The following is a 15,137-nucleotide window of genomic DNA, read 5'->3' on the forward strand; positions in this document are numbered from 1 at the left end:
AGTTTGGATCCCATCATTGATGACAATGGTTTGCTGAGAGTCTGAGAGCGAATATCGTCAGCAGAAAAGTTCTGGACAGAAAACCATTCAATTGTTTTTTCCCTAGAACTCTGCTGGTAAGACACTACCACAAACAGGTTGCTCAACCAAGGTTGACACTTCACTGAAGGCACAGTTTGGAAAGCTAGACTGTGGATAACAGGAAGTAAGGGATTGATACACAAATTTGTGACCTGCAAAAGAATAAGTGAAAAGTTAGAATAACAAAAAATATCTGACTTACCTATGGACAGTAAGTCTGTCCATAGGTAAGTCAGACGTTGGATGTGACGTCTTCGAGCCTTGATCTGAAACACTGCGCAGGACCAAAGGTTGTCATGCGGAAAACAAATGCTGGGCGCGGTGCACATCAAGACCATGTCAACCTCCAGCTTCATTAATGTTTTGAGGAGATTCATTGCTTTAAGAGCGCCTGTGAGACTGCTCTGACAAACTTTGTTGAAGCTCGCATAGAACTGCAGATAAACTCAAAAGATCCAGAGTTGAAAGCTCACCTGCAAGACAAAAGTTGCACCTGGACATTCAATCCTCCACACTCCTCTCACATGGGAGTTATGTGGGAGAATATGATCAGTATTGCATGCCACATTTTGGATACCATGTTGCTAAAGGAGAACTGTCACCTCTCTTATGATGAAGTACTTGTGACACTCATGGCTGAGTGACAGTGTCCTCTAAACCTGAGATGCCAGCTGTTTTCAGGCCAGCAATGATGCTCACTCAAAAGATTGCCCCAGTATCTACTCCTCTAGGGAACATGGATCTCAAGGATGCAATGGAGGCAAGTCCAAATGCTTGCAATGCTGGAAGCAAAAATACTTGGTCACCCTACAGCCCCAGAAGAAGTGGAAATCAGAAACACAGAACCTACAAGTTGGCGATGTGGTACTCCTAATAACACTCAAGTTAAAAGGAATGAGTGGCCCACAGGTGTTGTTGTGGAAACCATCCCCAGCCATGATGGCAGGATTCGGAAAGTCAATGCAAAGATTAGACAAGGTACTCTTAAGGTGTATTCAAGACCTGTTTCAGAAGCCGTACTGCTCCTTCGGCGTCTCAAGTATTTCTATATGTACCATGTAAGGTCAAGGTTTTCAAATAAATACAAGTGAAGACAGATGAAAAGGTGAAGATGGCTGTAAGTTACGAACTATGGCTATGATCCCGACTACGTAGACAAGCAAGACCAGGGAGCTGTGGTGTTCTTTTGCCGAGACTTCTGGATTGTGGAATGAGCTGGTTGGGAAATTGTTTTTGCAATGTTTTGATCAGTGAGTCCCCAATTTGTATCTTGTAGAATAGAATGCCTTTTATTGTCACTATACTAGACTATACTTAGATTAAAAGCAACTTTTCCAGTGTCAACATATACATAGAAAAAATATAACATGGAATAAAATAAGTAGTGCAAAGAAGGGGGGGTAAGGTGCACAGTTGAGACACTATATAATATAAAAAAATAAGTATGGTTTTATATACAGTGTGATTTGCAGTGTGGGTTATTGCACATTATTTGACTATTGCCCAATAGTGGTGATCATAAGTAAAAGATATTGGACAATGAGAGTAATGATAGTATACAGTATACAGATATTGCACAGTAATGGAATTGCACAGTATTATCAATATTATCAATAGTATTAAATATTAAATATTGCACAGTAGGTGAGTAGAAGAAAGTCTGGGGGTTGGGGGGTTAGACTGTGAAGTCAGTGCATGTGTGAGTTCAAAGTGGTTATGGCTTTTGGAAAAAAAACTGTTCTTGAATCTGTTGGTCCTTGTTCTGATGCACCTGTAGCGCCTCCCTGAGGGCAACAGGTTAAACAGATCCAAGCCAGGGTGGGAGCTGTCCTTGGTGATGTTTTCTGTTCTGCTGAGGCAGCGGGAGGTGTAAGTGTCCATCAAGGAGGGGAGAGGGCAGCCAATGATCTTCTGTGCTGCCTTTACGTCAGACTTGGTGAGGTAAATAAATGTCTGAAGCCTCTCCCTGTCTGCCACGGTGCAGCTGCCATACTCTCGGCTCTTGATGGACGAGCAATAGAAGGTCAGCAGCAGGTTGGAGTCCAGGTTGTGCTTCCTGAGTGAGGACCCTCAGGAAGTGTAGCCGCTGTTGAGCCTCCTTGATGACCGCTGTGATGTTGTCTGTCCTGGAGATGTCAGCGGAGATAAGGACGCAGAGAAACCGGAAGGTGTGGACTCTCTCCACACATTCGCCGTTAATGTAAAGGGGGGCTAGGTCGGTGCTGTACTTCCTGAAGTTGACAATGATCTCCTTGGTTTTCTTGGTGTTCAGAGCCAGGTTGTTCTCTGAACACCAGTCTGCCAAGTTCAGTGTGTGCTCTACAAGATGACATGACGACGCAATGCCACACACCTGATCAATAGTTAGTGGCAGTAATGCACCAAGAAGCATGCAGAAGCAAAAAGCAGGGGGAAAAGACAGATAAGCATAAGCGTTAAGCTTGTCATGTTTATTAGGCCTCAAAGATACACACAAGTGATTTGGTGAGGTAAATACATGTCTGTATATTCAACACTCCACAGGGTACCTTTAATCATTTCTGCAATATGTAATGTACAGAACTTAAAAAATATTGTGAAGTGTGCATTCTTTTCATATGCTACAAATGTAGGAGGTGGAAAGAAATAACATTGTAGAACAAAAGTTATTCATTAACATTTTAAATAGCAGCCTAGACAGCAGCAAAAGCAGCAATGAAACCCACTCCTCTACAGGAGAGTGGTCGATAGTGTAGTGTGTCAGCTGAGATATAAATAAGCACTTCCTGCAGCCCAACCTATCAGCAAAGCAGTAGGGAGCAGGAACAGATGGGATTACACCTACAAGAACTGAAGCAGATTCACACAAACTCCTGTAGAGGAGTGGGTATACACATAATATACAGTTTTGTGGTGATCTGAGCATGGTATGATGCATTAAGTAAGTTGTAGGCTTTGACAAATGCCCTGAGACTTTAGGAACGTGTGAAATGTGTGAGAAATGTGTTAGGAAAGAACACAAGAATGAATATGTGACTGTGTGTGTGAGAGGAGGAGACAAAGGGGTGAAGTCAGAGACAAAGTGCTTTACGCTGTGGGGATACTGTATGTCAGCATGGTTTTACAGTAAATTATTCAAAGAGCCTTCGCTTTTTAAAGAGGAGTCGGCTGCTGGATTATGAACCCACTGCATTGCATGACACCATGTTGGGTTTTATACACCATCAGGACCATAGTACGGTCTGTTGTATGGTATTGTACAGTATCTGTTGTTTGTATATGCTGTCTGTGTTTGTTTGTTTTTACTATGGCCGCAGAATGGGTTAAGTGCCCAAGACAAAATTCCCACGATGTGGGACAATAAAGTTAATCTTGAATCTTGAGTAGACACTGTTTTTACATCAAATCCAAAATTGATCACAAATGAACCATTTGGGATGACTTTACAGAAAGTTTGATGGAATATCTATCATGGGTGTAAAGATTTACTGATACGAATCGGTATCCGGTTGTATTATTACAGTACGCTACATCGATATGAATCTGTTGACTGAAGCTACGCCTTCGCTCCTATAGTTCTGCGTCGGGGTTGCTTTGCATCGCGGTGCATTTCACCGCCATAACACTAGAGGGTGTGGGGCTTTTGCGAGGTGTCTGCCAGCCAGCCAGTTATTTTAGCAAGCAAACTTTAGCACAACTGCCCACAAAGTACTGCTTGCTGGCAAAGTGCTAATTTCAAAACATTACTGACATATAGACACTTTACAAATGTATAACCCCGTCATTGTAACCAAAATATGTCTGAGTTTATTTGCAAAGTTTATGAACTAGCATGTTGCTACAGTAGGCTGCCTGTAACTAGGGCTGGGACGATTCGTCGACGTAGTCGACGTCATCGATTACGCAAATGCGTCAACACAAATAATTTGTGTCGGTGCGTCACTAAATTAAATAAATAAATAAAACTTGCGTGCAAATTAATTAATGTAATGCGGGTTCTAGGGACACCTAATCTGTAGCCCCGCCTTAGCTCTGAAGCTAGCCGAGCTCATGGGTCGTGCTCCTCCGCCTAAATGCAGTTTTTTTGTCAGGTCGACGGTCCAGTGAGTGAGTCAGAGATAGCGGCACGAGTATGGCGAGTGGTGGCGACCCACAAGAGTTAGAGGACCCGCCAGCAAGTTTGGGAAAACTTCGAGACTCTATGGCTGCAGCCTGGAGCCTCCGGTCTCATGCCCTCGTCTCATGCTGTCCTGCCTGGTGCCATCCCTGTCTCGAAAACTTCGGTCTTCGGGTCAGTTACAGACTACTGTAAGGTTACAGGCGAGAGAGTGGTGGATAAGACGAGGACTGTGTGGCAGTGATTTTGACCGCTCTCCCTCGTGGGCTGGATAAATTTAATTAAGATGGTTGTAATCCCCAAATTCCTTTACTTTTTCCAGCACATCCCTCTACTTATCATTAAATCTTTTTTGACAAGCTGGACATGGCAATATCTAAATTTCTTTGGGGCAGCAAACCTGCTAGGATCCAAAAGGTGATATTGCAAAGACTGAGGGGGGTCTGGCACTCCCTAACTTCAGACGATATTACTGGGCAGCTAACTTGCAAAAACTCTTATACTGGATGAGCGACGACTGCGCTACCTTCAAGTTCAGACCTGGCATTCAGGGCCTGGCACAGTAGTGGCATCGTCAAAAATGGATGGCATTGTCAAAAAAGGACGGCATATTTGCGTCCTTCACAGAGCTCTCTTCCCTTTATGGTTTGCCGAAGTCACACCTCTTTCGCTTTTTCCAGATTAGAGACCTCGTCAAGAAGATATTCCCCCACTTTCCAAACTTCCCCGAAACTCTGACTGACTCCCTCCTGGCAATAGACCCCAACCGTAAGAAATGCGTTTCTGTATTGTACGATTTACTATGCTCGGCCTCCACGAACCCTCATACTTTGACAAAAGCTGCGTGGGAGGGCGATCTGATCGTGACTATTACTGACCAACAATGGGACCTTGCTCTGGCTATGGTTCACTCATCCTCCATATGTGCTCGTCATGGCCTAATCCAATGCAAGGTCCTTCATAGTCCACTACACAAACACAAAATGGTCTAAAATATACTCCACTGTTCGGTACGCCTGTAACCAGTCCCCTGCCAACCATACTCATATGTCTTACCCTAAATTATCAACCTTCTGGATGAGCATTTTGACACCATGAGCAGAGCCTATGATCACATTATCCCCCCTAACCCTTTGTCTGCCATTTTTAGCATTTCCCCTGACGCTGACCTCCCTGTTGCTTGCAGTGAGGCGGGCCCTGGCGTTTACATATCTGCTAGCCTGGAGACTAATCTTGCTCAACTGGAGGCTCTCCCGTCGAGCACTTCTTTAATCCAACGGTCAAGACGCTTCCCCAGAGTGGGGATGGACTTTGGAGGACCAAATACAACTATTTCATTCATTTTCCTTTAGCTGAAGAAGATTTTGGGACATGCAACGCTTGATTTCAGAGGGACAAGACTGCAGCAGGAATAAGCTAGTCTTACTCTGTGCAAAGTTCAGAAATACTTCTACCAACACCTCTAAAGCTCACTGAGTAAAGCTGTGGTAGACACTTTATTTTTGGTGTCGTTGGGCAAAAAGTCCATAATGATCTTTCAGCATATTGTAATTCAAGTGATCTGAGAGAAAACTAGACTTTTGCACCTCCTCTTGGCTCTGTATTCAGGCTTCAGAAAATCTAGACGTCACATGAGACTATAGTCAATTCAGAGAGAGAGAGCGAGAGCGTTCCTTTTGGCTGTTCTGTGCATGCATTGTCTGTGCGACAAAGAGGGGAGAGCTGTATGAAGTGTCACAGATTGATAAAATGTTCTAGACGGCACTGACCTCTCCTGTCGCCTCTCCATCAGTGCCGCAAAATCTATGCTGAATTGTATGCTGAATTTAACAAATATTAGTTCTGCTTTATGTGGTTGATGTTAGATAGTGATGGCATGTGGCTATGAGTCACTCATCAGGATCAGGGAATCCTTGCCATTCTCCTACCGACTCTACTAACCTCCTGCCAGCTCTGCTGGCCTGGGCTAGCTAGCCTGGCTGGTCAAGTTTTCACATTCAAACATCAGAGTAAACACAGGTAAAGATGAAGAAGAGCTCAAGCTAGCAAGACCATCTCTGCGGCCATCTCATGACTACGAGTCCCTCATCAGGATCGGAAATTCAGATCTTGAATACGGAAGACCGCTAATATGCTCATATATGGTCACGTCTTGACTCTTCAATGGTTACCATTCAGTTTCAGAGTTTTTCAAATTATGATTTTTAGGCTCAAGTTTAAAGCACTTCATGGTCTTGTTGCTCTCCTATGAGCCAGAGCGCAGGGCTCTGATGGTAAATGTTGGCTGTTCCTATGCCCCGGCTCAAGACCAAAGGTGACCGGGCTTTCACAGTCAGGGCCCCTCAGCTCTACAACTCATCGGAATGCAGATCTGAGACTCATTAGTATGTTGTTTGTTCCGACTAACACTTTCATGCTGTGCTTGTGCTCCCATTTTGAACAAAGTCCCTAATGCTGGCTTTCTTAAAGTAAATGATTTGTACATTGTTGATCAGAGAGCAAACTCACCGTCATCAGCTGCTGCTTAAGCTTCTGAATCTCTGTCAGGTTCATCTCGTTGAAGAGGTCCGACGTCACGGCCCCCTCAACTTTCCGACCCAGGCCTCGGCACTCTCCATTAGCTCGGGGCACCGACTCTGCAGCCATCCCTGCTCCAGTCCCACCTTGGAGGTGGCCGTTAAACCTGACAGATCAGAGTAGAGTACAACATCTTTAAAATCCAGAAGATTCACTTTGCTTCCCACAAGTATAGAAAATTAGAGAGATTTATAAACAGCACAATAAAGTAGAGTACAAGAACGCAGGCCAACACTTAAAACTATTATACCTGTGCTGTTTCAGCTGTAACATTACGTGTTTTTTCTGCCACCTAGTGGTGGATTCTGGAATAAGTTCCAGGTGTCATGAGACAGAATGTTAAAAAAGAACAGCAAGTATGTGTATTTACATTGACATGACATGCTGATGGCCTTCTCCACAAACCATTTACATCTGCTTTAATCTTTCCTGGCATCGTCTGTATGTATATTGTTAATTTGATAGTTATCTTTACTTCTATTTAGATATTTGTTAGGTGTACATCGTTTTGACACCATATTGTAATATTAATAAGATCATTATGAGAAAACTATGTGTGCTCCGTAATGACAAGTTAACTGTTACTATGCATTGTTGGTGTTAGGCTAGCCTAGGCTACATGTTATTTAGTGCTGCTGTGAACAATATATTCATGTAAAGGACTATGAATGAGTACATGCCAGTAATTTGCCATTTATGTTTTTATTTGTAGTTTTACAACTTCCAACTAGGGGACTGCATTAGGATTGGGTTCCCATGGGTCCCACGTGACCCAACACAAATCTTTCAAGTCCAAAAATAGACAGCGGGTCCCAGGATTCAAGCGGGCTGCTCCTGATCAGTGCTGTAACCGACTGTTCATAGGTTCGCCTAGCTAGGTTTCATAAGAAAATCAGAAACGCACACGGAGCATCCAGTTGAATACCAGCCAAACGCTTTATTAACACTCTATTACTTCCTCTCTCTCACTTTCCCAGGGCTCCCAGTCCCTTTCTCCTATGGCAACCAGAGGGATCCATCATCCAATCAACAGGGACAAACAGGCCTTTGTTTTGACAGGGAAACAAAACCAAATTAAACAACCCGAGGAAAACAACCCACAGCCAACAACACATTCTAAAATAAGTGAAGTAAATAAATTAATACTATGTAACTTTGCCCTTAATCTAGAATAATCGTAACTATTGCACTAGTATGAATGTAATTATGCACTGGAAGGTAATTTCGCTACTTATTACCGACAGGTATACATATTTTCATTAGCCTACTGCACAGTAAAATAACTAGTCTCCCTGTGCGAGGGGAAAAGACAAAAAATCAATCAGAGTCAATCAGTCAGACAGTCAATCAATCTAATGTTTGCGCTGCGGGCGGGACAAAACACACAATGTGGGAATGGGCTGGAGTAAAACACACACTGCGGGAGCAGGTAGTAATTGTAAAAACAGTCATGCTCGCGCACATTCTACTTCTAACATTATTAGACCTGTAGAAAACACTAAAGCTGGTTTGATGGTGCCACCAGACAAACCTGACAACCGCCTACCTGCAAGAGCGTTTGTTGTTGACTGGTTACAGTTTGTTTTACACAAACTGTTAAACAGGTGTATACACTAGAACCTGATTACTGTTGACATAGTTGGATGCATCAGGTCCTACTTCAGTTAAAAAAAAAAAAAATCGCAAGTGTACATCCATGCAGCGATTACTATTCCTCCGAAACATATTTGGCAAAGCAAATTAGTAGGATATCATGTGTTTGTAGGAGACAGAGTTGACTATTTGCAAGTAACACTCTTGTGATCACTAACATGTAAATGTTACATTTTCCTCCACATGACTTTCGTGTGTGCAATAGCCACCTCATTGGTTCATCTGCGTTTGGGGAGAGCAGAGTTGTTGGGGTTGCGGTGCCACTGGGTGGGGCTGAGGTAAATGTCAGGTGGGCACTGCCAGTGTAGGCCACATCACACATGCTGAGGTGGTGGACCAGTTCCCTGCGCAGGTGGTTTTTCTGCTCACGCTCGCTCTTCAAAGACTCCAGCGCCTCCTCCAGCTGGGCGTCTGAGATGTCCTTCAAACGCAGTGCATCTTGTAACTGGCTGTTGAGGAGCTCTGTTTCCTCCTCTAGGACCTTAATCTCGTGCTTCAGACCTTCATACTCCACCTAAAACAGGAGTGGAGCAACAGATAGATTAATGTGTTGAAATCAAGAGATTGCCTAGCCAATGTCCTCTATCACTGATATGAAGTTCCTAATTATTCCCTATTGGAATGGCTATGTTTATTGGGGACCAATCACCTATTATCATTATCATTATTATTATTATTATTATTATTATTATAAATATCCTCATTATTAAGGCCCAACGGTCCCTGGTATTGAAAGTGCTTATTATTTTTGTAAAGATTTTTATTAGGGCTGAAGCACGAAAGTGCCAGGGCCCCAACGTTCCCTTGCACTGAAAGTGTGAGGAACCTATTTTGTTTTGTAAAAATTATTTTTATTTTTCTGCTGCACAATATCATTTTTGAGGGACTTCAGACCTGGTAAAATTGCAAAGTTAATACTATATGCTATAGTGCAGTGATTGGGCTCAGGTGTGGACAGCGGGCTCCATAGCGGCCCCCTATGCATGACAGTTTTGGGTTAGCGTTATTTTGATGTTCCCGAGATTTGGTGAGATCATTGCTTTCAGTTTTAGGAACATATACTTTCTTTTGTTTTATTTCACTTGCCAGGAAATCAGCCATCCTGGACTTTGTGCATTAATTTTCATTTTATGAACATACAGTATGTTTGATGCCTAAAAACTCACAAACTTTTGCACCCATGTTCAAACTAGTAATTATTTTGATTATTTTTTCAATTGGGCTTGGGCGTGGCAGGTTGGCTCTATAGCGCCCCCAAATTACTTTTAGCATTTGATGACATCCTTGATATACTCAAAAACTCACGAAAGTTGGCGCACACGTCAAAACCTGTGAGCATTGCGAGACTATACAGCGGTTTGGTTTCAAACTTATCCTAGAGGGTTTATCAGATTTGTTTCATATTTGGTTGGGATAATCCTCCGACTAATGTGACTCTAAAAGGTGAAGGAATAGTCGATAGCTCTGACGATGATGTCATAGGTCATGTGACAACACACTATTTTAAGTCCTTTACAGGTATGGAACCTTTTGAAACTCTTCCTAGAGGTTTCAACAAGTCCTTCTTAAATTGGGTCAGAAACATGTCAAGACTTTCACGATGTCAAATTGCAAAACTTTTGTGTTTTCATGGAACAGTGTTGCCATGGCCCCCTTACAAAACTTCAATGAAGTAGCACTCACAATAAGTTATACCTAGATGTTTTAGAATTGGTAGGCACATGTATTACATCTAGACTTACAAAATAAACCTTTTGGAGCCATCTGCGAAACCCCACATGAAGTCAGCCATATTGAATTTACTGTGCCATTTTTGGATGTTTTTTACCATTTCCTTGGACTGTACTTTAACCCACTTCTCCCACTGATTTAACCTGATTGACTTCAAAATTGTTCGGTACAATCTAAAGACCTGGAAAAGTAAAATTGCAAAGCTTGTGTCTTTGTTGCACGACGTAGGAAGGTATCAAAATTTGATGTTATGCCACAAAACAGGAAGTGGTTGTTAATTAGCCTGTACATTTTCTAATCTGCCCCAAACTTCACATGTTTGATAAGAGTCTCAACCTGAAACATCTACATTGAGTTATAGTCAGAGTGCCACCTAGTAGCAACAGGAAGTTATAAAGTGACTTTACTTTGATGTGCTTCTCCAAGCTGGTTAACCTGATTAAATGAGGTCAGGAAAGCCTTGTGACCTTGATGATGCTTTATGGTGAAGAGTGTGAGTTTTCGTTGAATTGCGTGGCCGTGTTGGTTGTAACTTGAATATATATTGTTCAATTTGCCCCATATTTCTCATGCATGATTAGGACATCTTCATGCCAGTATTGACTCATAGTCATAGCGCCACCTACTGGCAACAGGAAGTCAGATAGTGTGGCGGCCATTTTGCGCATTTTTGCATGAAACAGGAAGTTGTTATAACTCAAATGTACATTGTCCAATATGCTCCAAACTTCTCATGCTTGATAAAATTCCAGGCCTGGCTAAACTAAATGGCTGCTGTGTGCAGCTGCAGGGCTTCACGGCTTGCAGTAAAGCATGTCATTCGCAGTGGCCTACTGATCAATACAGTGTAGAGACTTACTTTTTTTTATGAAGCCGTTTCAATGAGGTATTTTGTGCGATTGTAGGCCTTCCAGAAACTATGTAATCCAGCTTGGAACTACAGTGGCTTTGTACAATGAATCCATAATTATGAATCCATAAATTAAGTTATGTAATGTTCAATATCGCCACATCACTTAAAGCTAGTGTTTTTAGCTAACATCTGGGTCTTTCCAAAGAGGGCTTCCGCGCGATCCTGGGCCTTCCAGAAGCTTTGTAATTCAGCCTGGAACTGCAGTGTCTTATCAAAGCCTTTGTGCAATAATTCCTGAAGGTTATATATAACTAATGCATAGATTCTCATTTGCGCATTTGGATAGTATTGTAGGAGGTGTATTGGAGATGGCACAACTAACTTTTTGGATAAAAGCATATGGACATTTTAGGGAATAAGTCTAATCTAATCTAGTTTTTAATTTGTGTTAGTTACTGTGTATATTTTTGTTTCCCCTTATTGCCAAGACTTGGGAGAACACTTTTTTAAAAGCCAAAAGTCTTATTCATTGTTCTCTTTGTGATTTCAATACATTTCTGTGGAGTTTTTCTTTTGTCTTTCAGCACCTAATAGGCAGTTTCATACATCAGAGATTCTTTCTGCAGCAGTGCACCGCCATGATTCCTTAATGAGGCAAATGTCTGTGATTAGTTTGCATTTCTGTAATAACAGCAGGACAGTTAAGTGTCTGTTATCTAAACTGCTAAAGCCAGCTGATATTGTCAGTTGGCACATTAGATCATGATAATATATCAGAAAATCTTATGTGAAATCCCCTTGACTGAAATGACAAAGTTATCAGTTTTGACGAGACTGGGGGTGCATTCCGATTGCCTAGTAGTTCCCTGCAAAGTGGACTGTGCAGGGTATTCAGTCATGTTAAGTAAGATTCGAAACCGTAGGGAGCAAACATGCTCAGTTCAAAGGGAACTGCGGGGGGATCACGTGACCAGCCACCGCTATGGTTGCAAGAGATTGAGGCTCCCACACTCCCACTGTCTGTTATCTCTGTGACTCCTGCAGGCACGAAAAAGCGGGTCTCGCTGTCGCCTAAACTATTTACTCGTTCAGAGAAATTTGTTAGAATGGCGGCGGCTAATGGAGCAACTGATGTGAACGCGTTCTCTAAAATGGAGGACTTAATCGCTCGGGTTTTGGAGATGCAGTTAAGTGTGCTTGAATTAGTGATCTACTAATAAAACTAGTGAAAGGAGGTTCTAGAAATTGTTGGCAGAAATGAATGCCTCGAAGCATCACATCGAGGCAGAACCTGAGATGCAGGAAATTATGGTATGTGAGAGCAATCTGACTGCGTCACATTCACGATCCAGTGGCTTCGGGTGCCTGAAGGGACTCAACACAAACTACACGCTGAACGCAACTCGGAATCGTTTAGCCACCTGCCTGCCCTGGGAGCGATCCACGGAGGGAGAGAGTTTGTCTTCGCTGCAGCCGCGAGCCGGGTGTTTTCTGGCTGGAATTAGAAGTGGAGGAAGCATGCACGGGTCGGCCCGCACCACAGACCGTTACCGACCGGAGGAACCGGAGGGCGGCGGTGGGACTTCGTGTTTGGTGCCGTGGCCGCAACTGGAGGACTCAGCACCGGTGGACTAACGGTATTTAGGCTACTGTACCGACTGTACTGACTGACTGACTGGAGGACGCTGTTTCTAGGTTTTGGAACCAACCTTTGAAGGGACATGTAACCAGAAATGATGAATGCTGCCTACTCAGTCTACACAGTCTATGCTTTTGTGGACATTTAATCGGGCTGAAAAAAAACATGATAAATCCTGAGGACACGGTATGTAAGTTTCGGAGCCAGGCTTTAAAGGGACACTTAACCAGACTGAAAATACATGATAAATACTGGCTGGTCAGTTTACAGTCTATGTTTGTTCAACATTTAGCTGAACTGAAAGATCATGAGGGATGCTGTCTGTTCAGCTCATAGTCTGCTTATTGCTCCAACTAGATTGGTGTGTTTTACACACACCTTATTCCAGAAATTGTTTCTCACATAGCCTACTTCAGAACTTAACAGCTGGTTGAGACCTAGTTCTAAGGTGTTTGGCAATTTAAAAATTCCCTTCTCCAGAACACAGCTTTTGATACAGAATTTAGAACCAAACTGGCTGAATTTATATCAATTAATACCGACTCAGTTTCTGACCCTGCATATACATGGTAAGCAACTAAAGGATTTATTAGAGATTTGACATGCTCCTTCGCGGTCAATTTGAAAAGGAAAAGAGAGGCAAGGATAGCAGAGTTGGAAGAACGTTGTAAATCGTTAGAGCAATCTCTTAAGACTTGTTTTTCTAAATCTACACAAACTCTTCTAGTCACAAGTCGAACAGAGCTGAATGATCTACTAAGAAGGAGAGCTGAGTTCATAATGCACAGAGTGAGGCAAAATTACTATTTTAACGGCTGTAAACCAAGCAAATTGCTAGCTCTGAAATTAAAACAAAGCGAATTTTTCTTTCAATTGGTTTGGGGGCCAAATTCATTGACATGGTTCGTACTTTATATGCGAATCCCACGGCCATAGTCTCAACCAACAGATTGCACTCTCAGACATTTCCCATTAAGCGGGGCTCGCGACAAGGATGTCCGCTCTCCCCCATGCTATTTGCAATCTCTCTTGAACCGTTAGCCCAAGCCATAAGGCAAAATGAAATCTGTAATAGCCAGATTAAATCCAGTAGCAGCTCAATATCATTATTTGCAGATATTTTGTTGTACATTGCTGATCTTGAGGACTCTATTCCAAAAATTCTTAAGATTTTCAACGAATTTGGCTTAATCTTTGGCTATAACATTAACTGGAATAAATCTAACCTTTTATTGAACAACAGGTATGTGGCATCAACCATTAGTGTTACAATACCAACCCCAAGCAAAATTACATATTTGGGCATCACCATACACGCATCCCTACAGCGAGTTGTCCAGGACAACTATGAAACTATATTAAGTAATGTTCAAAGGGATCTGGCCAATTGGTCTGTGCTGCCGGCATCACTACACTCCAGGATTGCTGTTGTTAAAATGAATATAGTTCCTCCTGTGAATTTCTTTGTACAATGATCCCCTACCCCCATACATTTCTGGAAGAAACTTGATACCTTAATTCGGCAATATATTTGGAATAATAAAAAACAACCTAGGGGACCGTTCGGTATTTCTGGAATGGACAACTGGAGGAAAATAGGGGAGGGTCATGTCTTTTTATTCTTTGTTGAGGGGAGGGTCATCCAATTTCTTTAGTCTAGGGGGAGGGTCACCCAACTTTTGTATTCATCAGAACAGCAACATTTCAAAGTGGCTTGTTTGGTGCATATTTATCCATGTAGCTCCATGTAGCTCGCTCAGTCTCGGCCCCTATCGCTAGCAGATGGGTCCCTCCCTGTTTAGTCAGCCAGACAATTTGAACTGTAGCTTTAGAGACCATGGGATTTCCCAAACTGAATAAATCCTGCTCGCACATATAAACAAAAAACTGCTTTGCTAGCTCCATCGTGTTGTAACTAAGACATCTGATGAAAAAATAATTGTATTCATTAGCATTAGCATTGCATTGCTGTACTGTTTAGTTCAAAAACATCCAAAACACCATACGAAAACATAACGGATCAGACGCAAGCTTTTATTTTGAAAAGTCAAAGCTTGCGGACTGCACCAAGCCGGGAGGGCATGAGACGGGAGGTCTCCAGGCTGCAGCCGTACCCGACTCAAATATCCTTTCGGTCCCGGTGATATTTTACATATATATAAACGACAGCCTTTTCAAGGCATTTGAGAAGGAAGGAGTGGTAGCATGCAAGCTCCCAAATTGACACTCCAGAAATGGAGTTTTGGATAATGTTCAGCTTTGGCAGCTTTACCTATGCTAAAATATACAATGACTGAGGAAGCCTAGTGAGAGGGAGCTTGCATGCTACAGCGCCTTCCTTCCGTCATTTATATATATGTATAATATCACCGGGACCGAAAGGATATTTGAGTCGGGTACGGCTGCAGCCTGGAGACCTCCCATCTCATGCCCTCCCGGCTTGGTGCAGTCCGTGTTTTGGATGTTTTTGGAAAAAAGGGATGACCCTCCCCAGCAATTTATTGATG

The 15,137-nt window shown here is 42.6% G+C and overlaps 1 protein-coding gene across 1 annotated transcript in view; it reads right to left on the reverse strand.

The window, feature by feature from the left end:
• Nucleotides 1–15,137, reverse strand: part of LOC144537659 (protein bicaudal D homolog 1-like) — a 66,776-nt gene that overhangs the window by 22,389 nt on the left and 29,250 nt on the right. The window contains exons 4-5 of the mRNA XM_078281444.1: nt 8,617–8,921; nt 6,686–6,860 (exon numbers count right to left, since the gene is read on the reverse strand). Of these exons, the coding sequence (XP_078137570.1) occupies nt 6,686–6,860; nt 8,617–8,921 (480 nt within the window). The remainder of the gene's footprint in view (nt 1–6,685; nt 6,861–8,616; nt 8,922–15,137) is intronic.

The sequence above is a fragment of the Sander vitreus genome, chromosome 23 (genome assembly GCF_031162955.1).
Source record: "Sander vitreus isolate 19-12246 chromosome 23, sanVit1, whole genome shotgun sequence".
In the NCBI taxonomy this organism is placed as follows: Eukaryota; Metazoa; Chordata; class Actinopteri; order Perciformes; family Percidae; genus Sander; species Sander vitreus.